This window comes from Rhipicephalus sanguineus, chromosome 9 (genome assembly GCF_013339695.2).
Source record: "Rhipicephalus sanguineus isolate Rsan-2018 chromosome 9, BIME_Rsan_1.4, whole genome shotgun sequence".
NCBI classification, from domain to species: Eukaryota; Metazoa; Arthropoda; class Arachnida; order Ixodida; family Ixodidae; genus Rhipicephalus; species Rhipicephalus sanguineus.
In genome coordinates, this window is record NC_051184.2 from 32,237,279 (window position 1) to 32,259,063 (window position 21,785).

The 21,785-nt window shown below is 45.3% G+C and overlaps 1 protein-coding gene across 3 annotated transcripts in view; it reads right to left on the reverse strand.

Annotated features, from left to right (window-relative positions):
• Positions 1 to 3,460: 3,460 nt before the first annotated feature.
• The window catches only part of LOC119404927 (uncharacterized), a 92,696-nt gene continuing 74,371 nt past the window's right edge, over positions 3,461 to 21,785 (reverse strand). For all 3 annotated transcript variants that reach the window (XM_049419121.1, XM_049419123.1, XM_049419122.1), the window contains exons 17-23: positions 18,165 to 18,237; positions 15,534 to 15,598; positions 14,009 to 14,165; positions 12,989 to 13,069; positions 11,200 to 11,443; positions 3,768 to 3,879; positions 3,461 to 3,672 (exon numbers count right to left, since the gene is read on the reverse strand). In XM_049419121.1, the coding sequence (XP_049275078.1) occupies positions 3,543 to 3,672; positions 3,768 to 3,879; positions 11,200 to 11,443; positions 12,989 to 13,069; positions 14,009 to 14,165; positions 15,534 to 15,598; positions 18,165 to 18,237 (862 nt within the window). In that variant the 3' untranslated portion in view covers positions 3,461 to 3,542. The remainder of the gene's footprint in view (positions 3,673 to 3,767; positions 3,880 to 11,199; positions 11,444 to 12,988; positions 13,070 to 14,008; positions 14,166 to 15,533; positions 15,599 to 18,164; positions 18,238 to 21,785) is intronic.

Genomic DNA, 21,785 nt, shown 5'->3' on the forward strand with positions numbered 1-21,785 from the left:
TTGTTCCTTCGCCGCTGACTCACAAATCTCGTGGCATGCGACGCTTCATAGCGTAACTTACAGACCGGAGAAAGTTTGCGAAAAATTGTTACTTCATAACACCCGCCGACTGCGAGAAGAAAAAAAAATAAATAAAAGGAACTCACCGCCACTGGGAACGGTCTCCCGCGAAGTTGTCCGCCGGCAGCATGGCGCCAAAAGCGAATTGCAAAATCGGTTATCGTAAGTTCGATTACGGTCAGCCCGGTGCTGTGATTCAAATGAAACTTACAAGTCGCGTATGTACAAGATTACGCGCAATATTTTACACTGTATCACAAGCTCATAATGGGCGACGCACGTCAACATACAACGCACGCTACTGTACGTCTGCAACGACTGTTTTTTTTCCGCGTCAACCCCACAGGCCCGAAGTATGTGTTCTAGCAATTTATTATTAAACGTAGAAACAATGTGAAAACTTTTCTTGCTTAAACGTTGCTTTTAACGAAATCTTAAAATATGTTTTACTAGAACGATTTCTAAAATCACCACCAGAGGCAGCACATGCTTGAGACGTAAAACAAAGCCTGCGAAGAGTAGAGTGAAATCGTGATAGCTTCGCCAGCGCTGGCTTCGCAATAACTGCAAGAGCCGTCCGTTCTAACTAGGCCAGGAGGTCTGATAACACACGTGTAGCGTTTGGAAATCAAGCGATGACCACAGTTTAATTTGTCGGCTCGTCAGAGTGGTGGTTCTTATCCAGGAGTAAAAGAAGACGCCATTACTCTTTTTCAAAGATGTAACATCTATCCAGCTGTTCGTGTCTGTGTGTCTTTACTATCTTTACGCTTGTTTCGCTTTCGAGTTCCGCGCTGCACTGGCGGGCTGGTACAGCGAGACAAACACTCGGTTGAAATTAATATTGTAGCCACGCGACACGGATGTACAAACTGCAGAGACAGAACCTCGCGCTCAAAGCAAGAGTTCGCACCTCTCATAAATCTACGGGCATGTCGTCCTTTACCCAATTTCTATGGTACATACCCGTTTGTGATGATGATAGTTTTTTGGTTCGCCGGACAAGGAATGATTTGCTAAACAGCTTCGCTGTTAAAAAGTTTAGACGCTTTTCGCAAATTCAGGGGGATGCCGTAGGCGAGACAGTACGATTTTCCATGCGATGCGACGGCCGACACGGCGGTGGGAGAGAGGGAATGGTGGCTGTCCGATGCTATGAAAGGTCACCATTCCGGTTTCCCCACCGCCGTGTCGGACGTCGCATCGCATGGAAAATCGTACCGTCTGCATACACAGACAAGGGGTGCTATTCTGGACATCATCAAATTCCGCCATTTTGTCAAATTCCAACATTGGTCAACTGTGATTGGCCCAGGGGGCTGCTACGGCCTCTGATTGGCTTAAAATTCCACCATTGCAAAATCTGTCAAATTCCGCCATCTTGTCAGTGTCCAGAATGGCACCCAAGGAAAAAACGCCGTGACACTGTGACACACATCTCATAAAAAGTTTCAAGAAATGTGTCCCAAAATCATCAAAAATAAGGAAAATGGAATATTTGCTTGCTGCCTTCATACTCACATTTTTCTGTGGTGGGAGACATCTTAAGATGACTAGACATCAATTACGGCCGTAATAAAATTAACTAAATTAACCTTTTAATTATCGGAGACAGGCAGTCGGGTCAAAAGGGAGAATTGCTCTCCTTCCTGCGAAAATGCCATTGCGGCTTTGAGATTTTGAGAAATCTGCCTCCGGTAATTATTGCAGCGCACTGAAATTTAACAAAATTCACCGGCGAAACCGAAGCTCCGATGAGCGCAACTAGCAGACCACTAGAATGATCTATGTCATTGTTCACGACGGCGATTGCAGTGGTGTTAGTCAGTGGCGTAACTAGGGGAGGGGGGGGGCAGGGGGGTACAAGTGCCCCGGGTGCCACTTGGGAGGGGGCGCCGAGCCGAGTCCGCCAGACATGCGCTCGGGGATTTCCTGAGGACACAAATGGGGTGCTACAGGTTTGAAGGTCGCCCCTACAGGTTTGAAACCAGTGGAGGCATGCCCCACACTGTTCCAACACCCCCTTCCTCGCCTTCTTACCCCCTGGTACCACCCGTAAGGCTAGAGACTCCTTTGACTAGTTAAATGGTGCTCCTTTCCTTCAACAAACGAAACACTATCTTCTGGAAGGCTGTGGCTTCTGACATGCAATTTGTCGGCGCTTTGTCTGCGTAAACATCACTGCCTTTTTTCGTCTGGTCCAGCGTATCTTCTGTCTTGAAATTGTTCTCGAGGAGGTGAAGGCTTGCGCTATATTTTGTAGCCATTGCATGAGCGCGTCTCTGCGCCACGACGTCGGAATGCCTCTCGTTCTCTCCTTTTTCTTTGCTCATATGCAAGCCCGTGAAAAGCAATAAGATAAAAAGGTCGGTGTAAGCCCGTTTCCACATAAGCATGATTTTAACCATGAACGTACCTATCCAGGGTCGTAGACAAAAACTTTTTTTCTCAGGTTCTGACTTCCCTTTATGTGTGATCAGGCATGTTTTTGTATGTGTGTGCATTTACATAGATATACAAAATGTAATAATATCGGGGCGGTGTAATAATACCTTGCCACTATAGATTCCCTACCCTCTTCCTCTACAGCTTGCAGCGTGCTTGTGGGGACAAAAGAAGAGAGAAGCCGCTTGGAGCACACCTGTGATTTGAAAACCCAATCATAAATGACATGAAAACCTTTTCTCTGGCAGGATATTTGTGTGACACTTGATGCAGTCCGATAGTAAAGCCATTTAAGATAACTGAAAAAGGTGTTTTAGGGCCTGCCCATCAGGTCCCCCATTTCAAATTTGGTTATACTTTGAAAGTTGCTTCATCTGCAGTCAAAGTTTTTTTTTTGTGCATTTAAGTAAGTTTGATATCCTCATAGATGGCATAAAAGATGTGCTACATTCTTTTTTGCATGAATGGCTTCTAGAGAGGCAGCAAGTGTGAGTGGATATTTCAGAGCGGTGGTGAGAGGACAATGGTTCCAACATTTGAGAGACTCTCCCCAGCACCACAATTCTCTTTTGTAAAAAAAGCACCTGATGTTGTCTTGGAGGAGGATGGCATCATATTCACCTCCTCAAGAACCACATCAGGCATTCTTTTAGAAAAAGAACAATTGTGGCACTGGAGAATTGGACACATTTACAAATGACTCTTTTAGGCACTACAATAAAATGAGAGCTGCAGCTTTCACGAAGCATCAACCCAGAGTTATGCGCAAATTGCAACCCTCCGTTTGCAAAGTTGCCAGCAAGGAACGAGGCCAAAAGGGTAGCCACAGCGCAGGAGAGTCCTGGAATCTCTCTTGGAGTACCTCTATAAGGCAGACACCTTTGTCTGCAGACTGCTAATCATGGTGTTCAAGTTTTCCTTCCCTCTTCCTCCCTAAATGGTCAATGCCAGTAAGTGAAGTTGCAACCATTTACTAAATAAACATTTTCAACAAAAACAAGACTCAGGGGCAGCTGCTGTTCTTTTTCGCAGAGCAATCAATTTTGTGAAGCGCCTTCATGGTGAAGCCTCTCGGCAAGTAGCTCAATGGCTTCTGGCACCCACTCCTCAAAGGTTCGACCCTCAATTTTTGTTTGGAGTTCCACAAAAAGTTGGTCTTGTTCCAACCTGAGAGGAGAGAGAGAGAGGAAAAAATCATGCACACATGTTATATCTTCAAACAATACGGGCGAGAAGAAAAAAAAAGAGGAGTAGGTACGCACAGTGCTTCCACAGAACGCCGAACTTCTAATCCCTCTGAAGCAGGGTCACTCTCCACAAAACACTTTGCAGTACTGACAGCTCCTTCAGCCATTTCAAGTTTGTTGGCGACTTCTGCCAAGAAATAGGAAAAGAAGAAGTGCTTAGACAGAGTATGTATTTGGTGCAGAAATAATGCTGTACAGTGGGAGGGCATCAACTATCATGACTAAGCATTGTCTTTCACGTTTGAACAACTTGGTGCGGCCTTAGCTGCGACCCGAAAAATCTGGTACTGTACGCTGTATTGGGAGAAGTGCCACCACTAGGAAGACAGGTGCAGTAGTTGGCATTTAAGGCATGAGGAATTGCACCGGCACAGCTCCCACATTGTAGTTAAAAAAAAAAAGTAGGCAGAGAAAAAAGCTTAGCCATGCTACAGAAACCACAGCCACACTTTGGTTCACAGCTCACCTAGTATAAATAGCAAGACAACAAAAATAATACGGGAGAAAATAAATCACTAAAGGGCCCTATCGCTTATCAGATGACAAAATCTCCAGTTGCACTAGCATATTCAAAATCTTCAGAAGTGTTAATATTTTTTTACATTTATCCCATTAAATACCCATATGTTGCAATACGAAGTTCATGACACGGTGCAAATATGTGCATGACATGCATTATTTATTCTACTTCAAGGTGGTCACCTTTACAAGGTAATGCTACAAAGGGGGTACCCAAAAGTAACCAGAATAGTGATGTGCTGTGTGGAGCTGTCATATTACGCAATTCTCCAGCTAGTTGAGCGATGCGCAACTCTTCTCGAGTTCGTTGCGTCCGGTGCCTTTTCCCAGAATGGTTCTATCTCAGTAGTGTGACTTTTCTTCATGAAATTAATTACAAGCCCCTAGTTTTTTTGTAATGGCCGATTTAAGTGAAGAGCGTATGGCTGTGAACTTTTGTCTCTTGCTCCAGAAAAATGTTTTGGAAGCTGTTTCGATGGTAAACATTGCTTACAAGTACGCTGCTATGGGAAATACTCAAGGGTATGAGTGACTACCAGAGTAAAAAAAGAAAGGAAATGATTCACAAGAAACTGTTCTACACGTTCATCATCTTCCTTGACGTATGAAAATGAAAAAATCTTGTGCACTTGTGCTTGAAGACTGACGGCAGACCATTGAAGAGTCAGAGAAGTTACCTGGTATGTCTTGCAGCTCGGTTCAGCAAATTTTAACAGGAGATTTGGGAATGTGAAGGGTTACTGAGAAATGGGTGCCCAAAATTTTTACAAATGAGCAAAATGGTAGTATAATGGAAGAAAGCCGTGCTTTGAAAGAACAGCTCCAAAGTGACCCTCACTTTCTTTCCTAGGTTGTTAGTTTTGACGAGTAGTGCCATTCTTATGACCCCAAAACAAAATTCCACACCTACATACTGTTCACTTAAATCAGCCATCACAAAAAGCAAGGAGTGTGTGAAAGTGATTTCACATTTTAAAGAAAGTCAGTGTACCCGGAGAAAACCTTCCAAAGAAAAGCCACCGGATGCATGAACGTGAAAGAAGTTGCATGAAGCTCGCCGATTGGGACAAATGCGTACTACAGCGCCTTCGTCCAGGGCAGTGCTATTCCGTTCACCTTTGGAACCCTCTCATATACAGTAGCCAGAGGATTAATCAGAGTACGTGGTGACTGCCCGAAATACCAAATACTTGGACATTCTAAAAACAAAAATTTGCAGTGGCAAAAAGAAGTATATGAGTGTTAGTAAGAGGCTTAAGGGACGATGTTAAAACAATTCTTGGCAGTAACTCCAACAGATTCAAACTTTAGTACATTGCTGAACACACAGTGAATGCCACTTTTTAGCATGTTCCACAACTGCTTTCCACCAGTATGTCAATATTGTGAAATTTATCAGTTGTGAAGTCATGCCCGCTTAGTCAAAATCTTTAGACAAACGCCAATTTTGACACTTGTGTTTTCAGATATATTGGTATTCTGGTAAACAGCCTTACTCTTCAGCCCAAGGTCATGAGGATGACAACTGAAGTGACAATGCATATTATGGGGATTGATAATCCTGAAGGGATTCTAACACTGCTTTCCTACTAAGCAGATATGTTCCTGCTATTTCTTTGTGTTTAAAATTTGTAATTTCTACTAGTGAATAATAAAAAAGGTTATGAAGTGCACCTTTACAAGTCTGCAACACTTTTTGAACATCACCAGAAAACACCAGCAATCTGTAGTGAAGGTTCTTTTGAACATTTTAGCCAGATACTATTGCACTGAACGCAGCAGGGATTTACAGTTTCATTTCCAAGACAGCCAAAAATCGGTAGCTTTCCCGTGAACAAAAATGCACAGCAGGCAGGACCTAGTAGGAGGGACTGACAACAGTCATTGACCGATTTCGTTCAATAGTTACCTGGATTCAACGGTTTTTCGATAGCTGACAAAAAAGAGTGTTCCACACTTGCTGTCACGGCTACAAGCGGTGCTGACCAACATTTCCAGGTTTGCATGCACATAAATACCCGATAAAGTGGACGAGAGAACAACTGTCACCGTAGCTCAATTGGTAGAGCATCGGACGGATCATCCAAAAACTGCAGGTTCGGTCCCTGCCAGCAGCAAGTTGTCTTTTTGTCCACTTTACTTTCTTCACATTTATGTTATAATTACCACAATGCAGTTAGAACAGTACAATTAACATCCCCTATACCTTCCTTTATTTCATTATCTGCTGGTTTTCATTAAGGTTGTGTCAAACAAAGAAACCACATAACACTCAAACCTCGATATAACGAACACGGATATAACGAATCATCGGTTATAACGAAGTAAATGAAGAATAGTCTTATCATAGATAGTGTTACAAATAAGCGTTTATAACGAATTTTCGGATATAACGAAGTTATTTTCGTGGCAGATGTGACTTTGTTATAATGAGGTTTGAGTGTATAACTTGAAGCTACTTTATCTAGCCGAAACAAATTATTAAAGAGCCTCTTCAAAGAAATTTGTGTAGCCATTAAAATTTCCTATGTGAAGTGTCGACAAAAGCATAATAGAGAATGGCCAGGGTTTGCTTTTATCAGCTTTTCGTGTTTGTTGTGCACATTACATTAAAAGCATTTTCCTGCTACGTTTCATTGTTAGCATACTTTTATAGTAAATTTTTCATGCATCGCATTTATATTCTCGGGTATGGTATCATATACAAAACCATGATATAACTACTTATTTTGACTTTATGCGCAGATTGTTCTCTAAGAACATCCATGTACGTAGACTTAGGTGCACGTCAAAGAACCCCAGGTGGTCAGAATTAATCCTGAGTCTTGCTTGTTTGATCAGAAATGCACTCGAGATTCATTTCATTCACATTGGTCTACCCTTTCAAATATCGAAAAATACCGTATTTCTAAAGGCAATAGGCTTAGCTTTTTGCTCAGAGATGCACCCATGATACATTTCATGCAAATCAGATGACCCTTTCGAAAATCGAAGAATCAGTATTTCCAAAGGCTTCCTTTTTTTATATCGTAAATACACCCAAATCAATTTCGTTCAGATCAAACGCCCCTCTAAAAAATCGGCGGTGTTTCTGGTATGTAAAACCCCATAATTTCAAACTTTTTTTTTTTCACACTGCGTCTTATAGACTTTTGGACCGTGTTTGCTTGACTTTCACATTGCCACTTCTAATATTTAGTATGTTTGCATGACCCTGTTGCATCCTGCATTCATTCGCAGAAACATCAAGAAACGGTGTTTCGGGCACGCAGCACCAACATTCTGAACCTGAATTTATTCGCACAAGTGTCTAGAAACGAAGTTTCTGGCGGGCAGGAGCAACGTTCTGAATCTACACTCATTCACATCAGCGCAAAGAAAATAAGTTTCTGCCGCGCAGGACCAGCTTTCGGTACTGAGACTCATTCGCATCTGCAGCGTCAAGTGACAATGTTTCTGGGGGGCAGTATACCAACGCTTTGAATTTGGGCTCATTTGGATCGGCTCTGTAAAAAGAAGTTTCTGGTGCGCAGGACCGATGTTCTACTTAAAGGGACACTAAAGGCAAATAACAATTTATGTCAGAGTGAAAGCCCAATGTATGACAACTTCTAAAACGGCAATATTATCAACAGCAGTGCCCTACTTACCGAGGAATTAAGCTAAATGTATCACGTGATGAGCGCCACGAGTGGGACATTTTCGAAGTGATCCCGATGACGTATGTAAGTCGGCCTATAATAAATCACTATTAATCAAACTAGCAGCAGTAAAAAAAGAACATTCCGAGCATCAAAAGACGTAATAAAATGCTGTTTGTTCGTTTCCGCTTGATTCATGGAAAACAAAACCTCCGTGGCGTTGCCATGGGGAACGGCGCGTGTGGTTCAAAGGTTCCGTTTTCGCCGAACAGCGCCTCGCCCGTCTCAGTGGTAGTTTCGGGATCGCGTACTGCCGTGCGTGTTTTGCGCGCTCGTGAAAGTCGCTCTGACAGAAAGTTCGACAAAATGCCGCATGCGTGTGATATTGCCGGATGCCCGAATAGTGCACAACGCCAGTGCTGCAGCAAGGAAACCGGTGTGTCTTTTCACTGGGTGCCGCGGAATGAACGTGCCATGTCATTGCTCCAGTGTGCTAAACAGTCAAAACCTCTGCGTGTGTGCTCGCACTTTCGTACTGAGGATTATGAGACCAACCGCAACTTGGTGAAGGCTTTGAATGTGCCCATCCGAGCAAGTCTTTGCCGCAGCGCCGTTGTTGTTACTGTGCAGGCGCGTAGCCAAGGGGGGGGTTGGGGGGGTTCAAACCCCCCCCGAAATTTTTCAGTTTTGCTTGCGTATATAGGCACACACACATACAAACGCACACACGAACATACATAAAGTATGGTTGAACCCCCCCCGAAAAAAATTTCTGGCTACGCCCCTGTTACTGTGGGTCCCGCTACTTCCGCTCGGCTGCTACTGTGTCGGCGGCCGCGCAGTAAAAGCGGGCAATGTTGGGCACGGCAGCAGAGACGTATGAAAGTCGTATTTTCAGGCGGGAGATTTGAAGCGCGCTAACGCGATGCGGACCACTAAAAACGTGATTTTATTTCAAAATAAGCACTTCCTTGGCACAAAAGCAGCACTACGAGGTTTCAGGACCGCTATTTCAACAATCAACGTCGACTTAATATTTGCCTTTAGTGTCCCTTTAATATGCACCTAAATCTACATACACTGGCATTCTTCCATTTCACCCCCATCGAAATGTGGCCACTGCTCACTGCTGCTGGGAATTGAGCTTAGCAGTGCAACAGCTTAACTGCTGTGACACCAGTGTGGCTAAGGAGACATATAGATGCACGTGCCCACCGGATTTTCCATCTGATCCCCCGCTACAAAGGGCAAGGTACCAATAATAATCCTCATCATCCACAAATTTCCTGCAGCATGCCCGGGTAAGGCCCAATTGTGCATGCACAGGTCCTAGCTAAGCTTCGTAGTGAACGCCCAGGCCCAAGCCAAGCCCAAGCCAAGCCCAGGCCCAAGCCAAGCCCATGCCAATGCCAAGCCCAAGCCCGTGCAGTGCTCTAATCAGTAGTGTGCTCAGGCTGGCCGGCAGGACAACAAGAAACCAGCCGCAAGGGCTCAATATCGCTTGGACATTTTTTATTGCGACAGCAATTATGTATATGGACAGTCTCGGCTGATTTTTGCCGTCCCCGTCGCCGCTGCCATGCACTGTATATGTATATGTGTGTATATATATATAAAAGCCACAAATAAAAATAATTCAGAAAAACATTCCGACGCACGGAATCGAACGGGCGACCTCTCGTTTCGCAACGCGCGGAGTTACCCGGTTAGGCCACGAACAATGCCGTCTTCCAGCCTGCTAACGGCAAGCTGTTTATATACACCATTTACTTCAGCATGCTTTCTTAGTCACCACATAGATGGCGCGAAGTGCACGCGTGGTGCGCTTTAAAGATCGTTGCCCCGCTCCTGCGAACGCCGTTGCTCTTTGCCCTACAGGGCGTGGTCGCTTTCATGCGCTTATCTCGAGGAAAGAAGGGGCGGCCGGTGGGGTGGAGCGGGGGGCACGAAGGTCACTTCGCTCGCTGCAGTGGCCGCATTTTCGAAAGGAGCGCGCTGTTCAAAAAGAAATAAGTAACAACTGTGACAATTAGTTCGCACTCGTCCTGTGTGTACCTGTTCGTTCGTTTTGTGCGTCCTGAGTTATGTTTGAACAGTGCGCTTCAAGTGTCGAGCTGTGACACATTAGTTCGCGCTCGTCCTGTGTGCGTTATTTTCGTGCGTCCTTTGGGCTCGAGCGACGCGCTGGCGATTTTGAGCTGCTTTTCGTTCTTCGCGTTACATTCCAATTTATTGCTATCGTATTCATTGCTTCGCCGTTGCGGCGAAACTGACTTTTTTCAACAATAGAAAAATCTTGCTTTTACGTGGAGAAACTGCCGTTTCTTGCTGACCAGCATCCGAATAATGGTGAACAAGGTGCTGCATGTGCCACTAGCGTGTAGATTACCATGCGAATCTGCTATTGTTTACAGACTTTCAATTTACCATTTTAGCAGTTTGATATGGGTTCTAGTATTCAAGAACTAGGTGCAGGTATACGTTAGGTTCTGCCATTCGCAAATGTACTGCAGCTCCAATTTCAGACTGAATGAAGTTCAAATATAACGGATCTTTCCTGCTGGATTAGTGCAGTGTCTTGCAGTGAGAGTTGACTGTATATGCACCCTGCTAAGGCAATGCACATGGAAAATGATTATGACACAACCAATGAGTACATGGTGGACATTACAACAGTGAAAAGTATTGCCGCATTTTTCTAAATTACTGTGGCAGCAGTAAGAGCAAGACAGTACAAGTGACAAAAATAGACCTTGCCGTGGCAGCCATGCTGCTCACATGGCATGAGCTGACATCTGTCATCATGGTCGCTCCACTGTTGAAGCAATATTTGCTTTCTTCCAAATGCTGCCATGTGCAGATTATAGTACTCATGAAAAAAAAAAAACCATACGTTGCTTGTGCCAGTGCGCATGACTTTCGCATATAGGACATGCGTTGTATAAGATGTTAGATAAATGTAAAAAAAAGCGCTGTATACACCAGAAAATATGGTACTGAACAAAGCACTGTAAATCCAACACAACAGTGCTGCAAATGTGCCGAATAAGACTTATGATTTTCTCCTTGTGCAACTTCCACAGCATTCCTCCCAAGTAGTGAATTAAATTGATTTCTCCTGTTTACTATACAAAAGCAGCAGAAGCTAAAGGCCATGTGACATGACAAAGGCTTCTGCTCCTACAACAATTCAGTATGCAGGCCGTACGGAGCACAGAAATCGTACAAAATATACCGTACATACGGATTCAACTGAAGTATGAAATGAAGTATACGTTGTGCCTCACCTGACATGCCAACATCGCCCTTTTGTGTTTGGATGTTGTCAAGAGAGTTGAGGGCTTCCTGGATAATCACATCTCGGCATTTTGCCGAGCCACCAGTGTAGGCTGGCGGCCTCTCATCAGCTATGCGCACATTGGAAGAAAAGAGACTGTCCCGCGCTTTCACATTCCATGCTTGTAGACTCGTGTGAAGGTCTTTCACTTTCAACAGTAGCCGCTGGTGCTCCTTGGCAGCCGTCGTTTTGCCCTGTGTACAGTATACACACAAGGACATCTAAATGCTGCCCCTTACATCAGTGTTATTATTACGATGTCATTGCACAGCCAAATTCACCAACATCGCGTAGCAACTTCGGGGTTATAAGTGCCGAGATCACACTTTGGCACATTGTAGCAAACCATGCAGAATCAAAGCGTACGAGTGTTTGCATCTTGCCCTCGCTGAAATGCAGTCACCGTGGTCAAGAATGAACACATGACAGCGAGGTCAGCAGCACTATTTGCGGAAAAATAAGGTGAGGAAATTGTTCCTTGCAAAATATATGCAAGACAGTCTTCCTACTGCCCTCACATGCGGCAGCCTCAGTGACAGCAGCAACAGTCTCCCAATACGTTATGACGTTGTAATGCATTCACCTCCAAGATACCAAAAACAACTGATTGGCAGAAGCCAGTATTGCTGTCAATAACTTCTGCTGTTTTGATATTTTGCAGTATTTTTTCTTTCGCTTCGAGGTTTCAGACATTTATTTCATGCAAGAAAAAGTGCCGAGACAAAAATATACTATGCTGGCAGGTATTTAAATAAAAACTGAAGTCTGGAGTTTGTGTGCCAAAATCATGAGCAGGTAGGTATGCAGGGGCATAGCCAGGAATTTTTTTCGGGGGGGCGGGGGGGTAACCATACTTTATGTATGTTCGTGCGTGCGTTTGTATGTGCACGTGTATATATACGCAAGCAAAACTGAAAAATTTCGGGGGGGGGGGGGGGTTGAACCCCCCAACCTCCTTCCCCCATCCCTGGCTACGCCCCTGCAGGTATGCCTAGGGCAGACAGGAATGTGCATTAATGACAAAAAACAAACAAAAGCAGTGTGCAGCCATCAAAGTGCAGGCAGCAAGAGGAGATTTGGCTGATCATTGTCACTAATGCCTATGCACTCCAGCATTCAAGGACATGTGCATTCCACAAACTTTGTGATATAGACAAAAGGGAAATTTTCAAAGCTTTCATGGTGCACATTATCCCCTAGATACCGTGTAATATTTGTGTAGTACTTATTTTTTGTCTTGTGCCTGCCCCTTGTACCTCCCCTCGCTAACATTTCATGCCCAGGGCCATTATGCTTGGAACTTTTGGATGAGGCCTAGCTCCCTTACCACCATGCGCCGTGATGAGCTACGTTTAGCACTTCCACTGGCTGAAAACTGTGCTACAAAAGGTCTCTGTGGTTGATGCACCTCCAAGAGCATGGTGAAACGAGGCAGCCCAAACAGCTTGAGCTACCCGAGCACATCTACAGAATGTCATGCATACCTGAACTCGAAGTAATAACCAACATATGCCAACATGCCTTTGGGCAGGGCCATTCCTTTTTGTAAGACAACAGGATGACATTAAGCACATTGAAGAAATGACGTGTGGACTAACCCGTCTAACGGGTGAAATGGCTAGAAGCATGCAAACAATCCACAGATTGATAACTTTATCCCAATTAAGCCTGTACCAATGCAAAGGTCAAGAACTGTGAATCACTTTGATGAGAGCACATGTATAAAACACTCCACTTACATGTACATGCTTCTCACGCATTTTATAGATGACATCCATGTTTCTGTCCTCAAGCTCTTTGGCTAGCTTGTCAAGAATGTCCTGCATGTTTGCATAAGCACAGCTCAGTAACTAGTGAATACTTGCTAACTTTGGCATGAATGAGCAATTTATAATAACATAAAAGTCGTGACTCCAGCAACACCGAGTTTTCCATCGCTCCGCCACGCGCTGCAGATCCTGCAAGCTTTTACGGCCAACAGGACATGAAGTTGTCTGCACATGCACCTTTCAAGCCATGTGCCATGTGACAAAGGGTCACCATCAAAGCGAAGCAGCACCTTTGCTGGCAGTGGCTAGTGAGATGGCCATTGCTTCCGTGGCTAGCCCACTTGCCATCATAGGTTGGCAAAATCACTCATGAGTCGACTCATTCAGACTCGCATCGAGCCGTGAGTCTCAGCGAGTCCGGGTGAGTAATATTTTGATGAATTTGATTCCGAGCGAGTCTGGCTGAGAAAAATTTTGGTGAGTGCAAGTTTAAGCGGGTCCAGTTGAGGAAAAGTTTGATGAGCCTGAGCGAGTCCTAAGCGAAAAATATATTTCTTGAGTGAGTCTGAGTGAGCTTCACACTTTTTTGCCGACCTATGGTTCTATCTACACAACTTCAGCATTAATATCAGCCTTATGTTGGCTCCCGTTTAAACTCCCGTCGATTCACACATACTTCAAAGCACTAGCATTCATACGCGAGCTTAATATTTATTAATTTCAGGCGTGAGTTACGAAGAGAGGGGTGGGGGGTGGGGGGGAGCAAGTGCTGTGACACGCAGTAAATTGCCCAGCTCTAGCAATTTTCCTCGGCAGTCTGCTGCTTACAAACCACTTTTACCCACAAAAATATATGCCCACCTCAAAGCACTCTTTGACAGTTATTATAAACGTTACCAATACATGCTGTAGAAACATGAAATTCCAAGACTGCTAAAGAGCATGCATTTCAAGAGACACGGAAGTATAAGTTGACGCGACTGCACTTACGATGTCTTGCTGCAACTCTTCTTCCATTCGCTTCTGCCGACGGAGACTCTGCATCTGGCGTTTTATTTGATCGCGACCTCTGTCCCTGAGCGACAACATCTCTTCTTTAAAGGAAGAGTCCTCCGGTGTCCACTCTGAACTCAGCCTCCTACCTTGTCTGCAAGAGAAGTGCATCCTCTATGTTATGAGCCCAGCTGGCCCCTAAGAAAGCTGAAAGTCATACATAGTAAAGCATAGGGAAATAGAGAACTCGCTTTTCTGTTGGTTACAATCACATGAAGCCAGCATACAATGAAGCCAGCGAAAATATGGGGGAAATCAGCAACACTAAATTAATTGCATAAAACAGCAGGAAGAGCAAGAATGAAAGTAGACTAAGCAACTTGTTGCAAGTTGCAGGTGAACACGCATCTGAATACACAAGAAGTATGTGGCATAGTGGTCAGTGCATCAGGCTTCCATGCTGGAAAGCTGTGGAGTCGGAGGCTGGATTCTTTGGTCAGGCAACCGAGTTAAACGTTTTTTTTTCCCGAGTTTCTTTGTGAACTACGCGTGTGTGCTTCTTTGATGTCAGTTTCCCAACTGAAATGACTTGCATCAATTCATGGTGGACCCTGGTATAAAACACTTTCGTGTTGAGTCATTTTTTTTAGAGAGTGGACGCACGAAATGAGGCTTTGTTCTATGACTGTTGTTACTTCCAGAGTGTGATCAAAGCCTGAGAACCCCTGCTGATCTGGCTCAGTGATTAGGGCACTCAACTATACTGAGACGGGAGACAACTATCTCAGTGGCCGGTGCTGCATTTCGATGGAGGCGAAACGGAAGGACATCTGTGTGTTGTGTAATGTTAGTCCACGTTAAGGAACCCCAAGTAGACAAAATTATCCGTAGCCCTGGTAGAGTTTGCTTCCTCTACCAATAAAGCACGAATTTAGCAAGCAGCATAAATAACACACGTTATAAGATTGTAGATCAATTTTTTTACCACGTGAGGGTCCCCTTGATAATAGTTATTAAAAATGTAACAGAAACTCATACGGCACGCTTGCCTTGTTTGTATACTGCGTATAATCTGATAATCTCTGCCCAAGAGCACCAGTCGTTTTGCTCAAGCTGCATCGTCAGTGTCTAAAATACACGGAAACAAATACAAACTAAAAATTAACTTCTAAAGCTCTGCACACCAAAATCACAGTACGACTTCAAGGCAACAGTAGTGAAGGGCTTCAGATAAATTTTGATCAGCTGAGGTGCTTTAAAGTTATTAAATCTAGCAGTACATCACAGCCTCATTTAATGTACACGGTATCACTTATCTCAGATGCACTCGCATGCGCACATATAACCTTCATTTTGTATGAAGTTTGCAAAACCCCATTTCCAGACAAAAATCCTATATGTGGTATTTGGCTACTGCATATTCATGACACCTTTTGCAACTAGTCTATGTGACGGAACACAAGGCAAAGAATAGTGCTGGCACAGTAACGCACTAAGCATGAAGAGTTCAATGTTTTCTCACCGTGTTTTTACATTTCCCTGCGTGCTGCAGGAACTCTGTAGTGTTTCAACAAGCTTCATCCAGTACTGCAAAGTGGAATGCATTGATCTTTTATTAGAGACAGAAGAACAATGAAAAGCTTTAAGCAGTTAAAAAAATGAGAAATTTTTTAGAAACCGCATGAAGCAACTAACAATGATACAGAAGAAACCATGAGCAGCCTTGAGTCAAACTTGTCCACCGTGGAAGTCAAGTGCAATATTGCTGCATGAATTATGTGGTGCTGAACTGGTGAGGTGTGCCGAAAGCCATCACACGTATACTTATGTGCATGTATACACATTTGAACCCCTCTATTCACAATAATTTCCTTGAGGACCAAATTTAGAAATACAAACAGAAAAAATTTAATGACATGCAAATAACGATGAAAAATGTAGCCAAAGTCCAAACACTTGAAAACGTGTATAATACATACACACAAGAAAATTTTGTTCAGTACACAGATGCTCATGTGACACCTTTATGTCTGCACTTGTGACAGCAAGTTGCTGTAAAAGAAAACAGGGTAGTGAACACTTTTTTTATTTGATATTTTGAAGCCATTATTTTGTAACATGGCTAGTACTTTGTTGAAGCACAACTGGTAGTGTACCACGCATGTAACGCGGCAGTTCGGGGTTCATATCCCACCTGCAGCATATTTTCTCGTAAACTTTCATTTCCCTTTATCAACTACAAACTACCCTCTACATTATCCTTTCCTTCATTACCTCTTGGTTTCATATGGTCAAAACAGCAAGTTACGTACAAATCGTGCGACATTCATGACAAAGATACCTATGCATTATTATTGTGCTACTTTAACAGCAGAAATGAAGACCTGACAGAAAAGCCATGCATGAGTCATCTCTCTCTCTCTTACACACAGATGCACACACACTAGTACTACCCATATCGGTGAGAAGAAATTACACCACACACTGAGAAAATAGCTTTTTTTTTTTAAGGCAAGACTCAAAGGAAGCTAGATCTACAAAAGAAATATACCTAAAGCACATCACTATATGTTAATACTTTTAATGTCTCTCCTCATGTGTGACTAACATTGTGTGCATGGTTTAACTCAAGTAAGCGCACACAGACGAAGACAAAAAAGGACAAGCACTTACAACAGGACAAGAGTTTACTTGCAATTGAAAGATTTTAACAACAAAGCATATAAATATAAAGAACTGACCGACATGTGCGCGTGAAGACAAAGATTCTCGCAGGCAAAACATGAAAATTTTGTGTTAACCATGGCAATAAACTATCAAGAAAAACTATCAAGGAAAGCAAACTCCTCATGTAGGAAAACTGAAGGATGGCTGACACACTGGTCTCCTCTTTCTTATATGAAAAGCTTCAGTCATCTCATGTGTTAGCCGATTGCTACTTCAAAAAATTGCAAGTAAGCACTTGTCCTGTTGTCCTTCCTTTTCAGTCTTCGTCTGTGCGCTTAGTTCAGATAAACCATGTATTTTCAGTAGGGGTGTGCGAATATTCGAAATTTTGAATATTTTTCGAATAGTGTTTGCTATTCGATTCGATTCGCACTAGAATTTTACTATTCGAACTATTCGAACTTCCGAAAAACAAATACAGTCAACGTACGATTAAAAGTGACCCCTTCAAATTTTCAATATGCTCCACCTCATTACATCCTCGTATTGCGGCAAAGCTGCCTTTCAAGCTCCTTTACGGTCGAATTTAGCCAAGACAAAGTCAACATCCAATTGGAAGTGGTCCCTAGATTTTCAATATGCTTCACCTCATCACACCCCGGTATTGCGGCAAAGCTGCCTTTCAAGTTCCGCTACGGTCGCCAATGTATTAGCTCAAGAAAACGCTGGTTCCAACTTGGAGATCAAAGATGTGGCAGAGGTGGGGGCTCAATTAATGCTGTTTTGGACCTGAAATTTGGGCAGGAAGTCCGAAAAATCGGAAGCCGAAGCTTTTTAGCATCCAAAATTTCAGATGTTCTTATATATCGATGTCTACGAGGCAGATTTGGAACTCCGGACTTGAAGGGCGCACACCGTTGTCCGCCACATTATTTGGGCTTCCACAGAAGTTGAAAGAGGAGGAGAGGCTGAGGAAATGGCATCTTTGCCTATCACATGTAAAGTGTTGTCGGCAACACTTTGGTTGCACCAAATCATGTACATAAATACAAGTCGGCCTCTACATTGCCTCATTCTTGATAAGACAACTATGAAACACCACCCCGCCAGCGCTTCATCAACCTAGCAAAAAGAAACACTTCCATGTTGCTATCTCATGAGAACATACTTAGAGGTTCTCTGCAACTTTTTTCTGTAATTTCACTTTGAAGTATTCGAAAAATGTTTGAGAAATATTCGAAAATTATTCGAAAATTATTCGATTCGATTCGCACTCAATCTTTATTATTCGAATTCGCTTCGCACCCAAAATTTTGCTATTCGCACAGCTCTAATTTTCAGCCAACCAGCCCAGTAACCGATTCTCTTTAACACTGTGCAATTAACTCTGTGACCAACAATGAATGTTTAACAGTGACAGTGACACACACTTGCAAATATACTTACAAGATTGACGGAACTTATACCAACGTCACTGCTCACTTACCTTAATGGACTGTTTCAAGGGAGTTTCTGGCGATTCTGCAGTGTTGCCTTTCTTAAAGTCCTGAAGACATGTCCTGTAACAGTGATGCCAATACATGAATGACCTTTACAGACATTGATCGCTTACAGCCTATTCGAGGAAGCAGAGGTCAGTAGTTTAATGGGGGAAAAAAGGGGAGGGGGAGTCAGTGGCAGTGGAGCCTGACCACCATGGTTTGCGTACGAAACCTTAAAGGGACGCTGAAACTATTATGAAATTTTGTCTGCATTTAGGCTACATTATCAAATCATTCACACCACGAATTAAGTGATGCACTGTGTGTCAAGGCAGCTACGAGCAATTCTAGTTATACCCTCCTTCTCGCCACTGCTTTGCCTCATAAACTCGTGAAACACCCAGGTTTCGCTGGCAACTGCAGCACACTGAACGAGTTGAGCTCCGTCGAGTGCCCTTTGCAGCGCGCGCTGTCGGGCAACAGACACAGAGCACACATAGTTGAGATCTGCTCCACCAGATGCCGCCACACTACCAACCGTTCTTGTTTTATTCTCCAGTACGGCGACAATATGCAAAGGCATGCGGACAAACAAAAAAGTACTTGACAACGATCACCGATTAGCGTAAACTCGGGCCATGTGGTTGTGTTCTCGAGGACGAAGTTACAGCCGCAGATGCATAGATCCTGATGTTGACCGAATAGCGAGAGCCCAGCGCTCACTGTGACTCCGCCCGCCGCCAGATGCTTTACAAGCCTTACACGATGACGCAGCTTTACAAGTCACCAATCGCTTGATTTGTGGCACACAACTCAGCTAGAGCGATTCACTGAGTCCGAGTAAAGAAACCTCGAGATAAACACTGTCACGCAGCTCATGTCACCACAGAGCACATTGCAAAGCAGGCAAACGACGCTCGCTGCCCACTTGAGGTTCAATGATGTAGACTGAACATATTGCCGCGTCCATATTTGTGTCTGTCTATACGCTGGCGACGACAAGGAAGACAACCGGTGCGCTCGAGAGGCGCAGCGGAAAAGACTGAAAAAGAAGACGTTCTTGGCGGCTGCACGCCTTCAGCGCTATCTTGGAGTACGACAAGCCGTACGCCTTTCTAAATAAAGCCCCCGTGTTTTATAACCGCGACACTGGTGGAGGAGCTGGGTACCATCGCCTCATGATCGGTACTCCTGTGAGCAGCCCTGCATCCAGCCCCACGAGACCGCCACGCGTGGAGACGCCTGTACACCGCTCAAGCCGTCGCCTGCAAGGTCTGAGACCAGAATTTGGCCTTTTACAAGGACCCCCACTGCCGACAGCCACCCCTGCTTAAGAAATGGCGTTTTCAAGGAGCCCTACGCAGGTAATGGTCCAGAATCTTCGGATTCCCGAACCATTTCACGGCCGCCCGAACGAAGATGCGGAAGACTGGCTTGAGGAGTTTGAACGGGTAGCAAAGTCGAACCACTGGAGCCCCGACGAGAAGCTCTTCCACGTATACTTTGCCCTTGAAGACGGTGCGAAGACGTGGTTCATAAACCGCGAGGCAACACTGACAACATGGGACGAGTTTTGCCGTCGGTTACGCGAGACCTTCGGCAACACAGACCGACGTGAAAACGCACAACGCCTTCTTGAGTCACGCATCCAACAGCTACATGAAGGCGTCGCCATGTTTGCCGAGGATATGGTGCGTTTGTTCCACCGCGCTGACCCCAACATGTCCGAGGCTAAGAAGCTAAGCCATCTCATGAGAGGCGTCAGAGAACAGCTGTTTGTTGGTCTCGTGCGCAATCCGCCGACAACAGTCGACGAGTTTATCAGGGAAGCCACCGCAATAGAGCGGGCGCTGCAGCAACGGTACCATCAATGCGATCGCCGAGCCACCGGTGCACCTGCAGGTGCCGCAGCACTCACTGCGACCGATGAGTGTTCTCTACGCTTACTCATTCGACAGATCGTGCGCGAGGAGATTGCAAAGGAGAACGCAAGATGCACATCGCCGTCGCAATCGCCGCAGCAGCAGGAGTTCACGGTTGCATCCGTCGCTGAAGTCGTCCGCCAGGAACTTCGGCAAGCGTTTGCCTCTCCCGAGCAATACCCTGATGCGTCGTGCCAGCCCAACACATATACCTACGGTGACGCTGTACGTCGTCCATTGGCTCCAGAACTATCGTACCAGCCGGACGCATACAGCTATGCAGACACTGTTCGTCGACCGTTGCCCATGCCCGCGCCGCAGTACCGCCAACCACCACCTGTTGCAGCCTGGGCCCAGCAGGATCCCATAAGGCGACCTCAACTGCGTAAGACAGATATATGGCGCACTGCGGATCGTCGGCCACTGTGCTACAATTGTGGAGAGCCAGGGCACATTTACCGTTTTTGCCCCCATCGTCCAGCTGGGTACCGCGGAAGTGCACCTGCTGCTACGCGCCGACAGTTTTGTGAAAGCCGCGCCCCCATCGACGACGACCTGGCTGGCCGGCAGGAGAGCTCCGCCACCTTCCGGACGCGCTCACCATCCCCGGCTCATTTTGCTTCACCGAGCCGCCGTAGTTTTGCTGACGCCGTTAGAGGTCGGTCTCCCAGCCCACGGCGGGGAAACTGAAAGCAGCGACCTCTGGGGGGAAGGTTGCAGGTCCTCGAATTGCCGAAAATCCCCCATTGTTGCCGAAACAAGAGAACGACGAACAAGAAGATTACGCCGAGAAAACTGTGACTGCCGACCTCACCGTGACAATTGATGGGCTTGAAGTGACGGCCTTAGTCGGTACTGGCGCAGACTTTTCTATTATAAGTGAGCGACTGGCAGGCGAACTCAAGAAAGTCAGAACGGAATGGACGGGCCCTTATATTCGAAATGCTGGAGGCCAGGTAATGACGCCTTCAGGCAAATGTACAGCAAGACTCACGATCGGGAATAGAGCTTTTGTAGCCTCATTCGTGATCCTACCGGAGTGCTGCAAGCCTCTAATACTAGGAATGGACTTCTTAAGGGAGTACGGCGCCATTGTCAACATACGTGAAGGCGTTATAACATTTGCCTCTGACAATCCCGTGACCTCGGACGCAGGCCAAGACCCCAGGGCGTTACGTGTGGCAGACGAAGACGTCTGCGTGCCGCCGCTGTCATGTAGCCTTGTTTCCGTCAGTTGCAGCGTGCAGTGTAATGAAGACGCCATAGCCGAACGTGTAACTGCCCTTCTCTTCCGTCAAGGCGTTGCCATCGCTCGCGGCATCGTCAGCTTAGTTGATGGCCGTACGGAGGTGCTACTTACCAATTTTACGAACGAGCGCCGGCACATTGGTAAAGGCACTGCTGTGGCATACCTCGAGGAACTCGACTACTCTTACGACTGCCTTGCTATGCAAGGGGAAGCAACGGCTCGTACAGCACCGCAGGCACCAGATGTCGACATCGGCCCAAGGTTAACGCCCACTGAAAGATGTCGTCTTATGGAACTTCTTGGCCGGTTCAAGGACTGCTTTTCCTCGACGTCACGAGTGGGTCAAACGCCGCTGACTAAACACCGTATAATCACGGAAGAGACAGCAAGGCCCATCCGACAGAACCCATATCGCGTCGCTCAGAAAGAACGTGAGGTCATACAGCAGCAGGTCA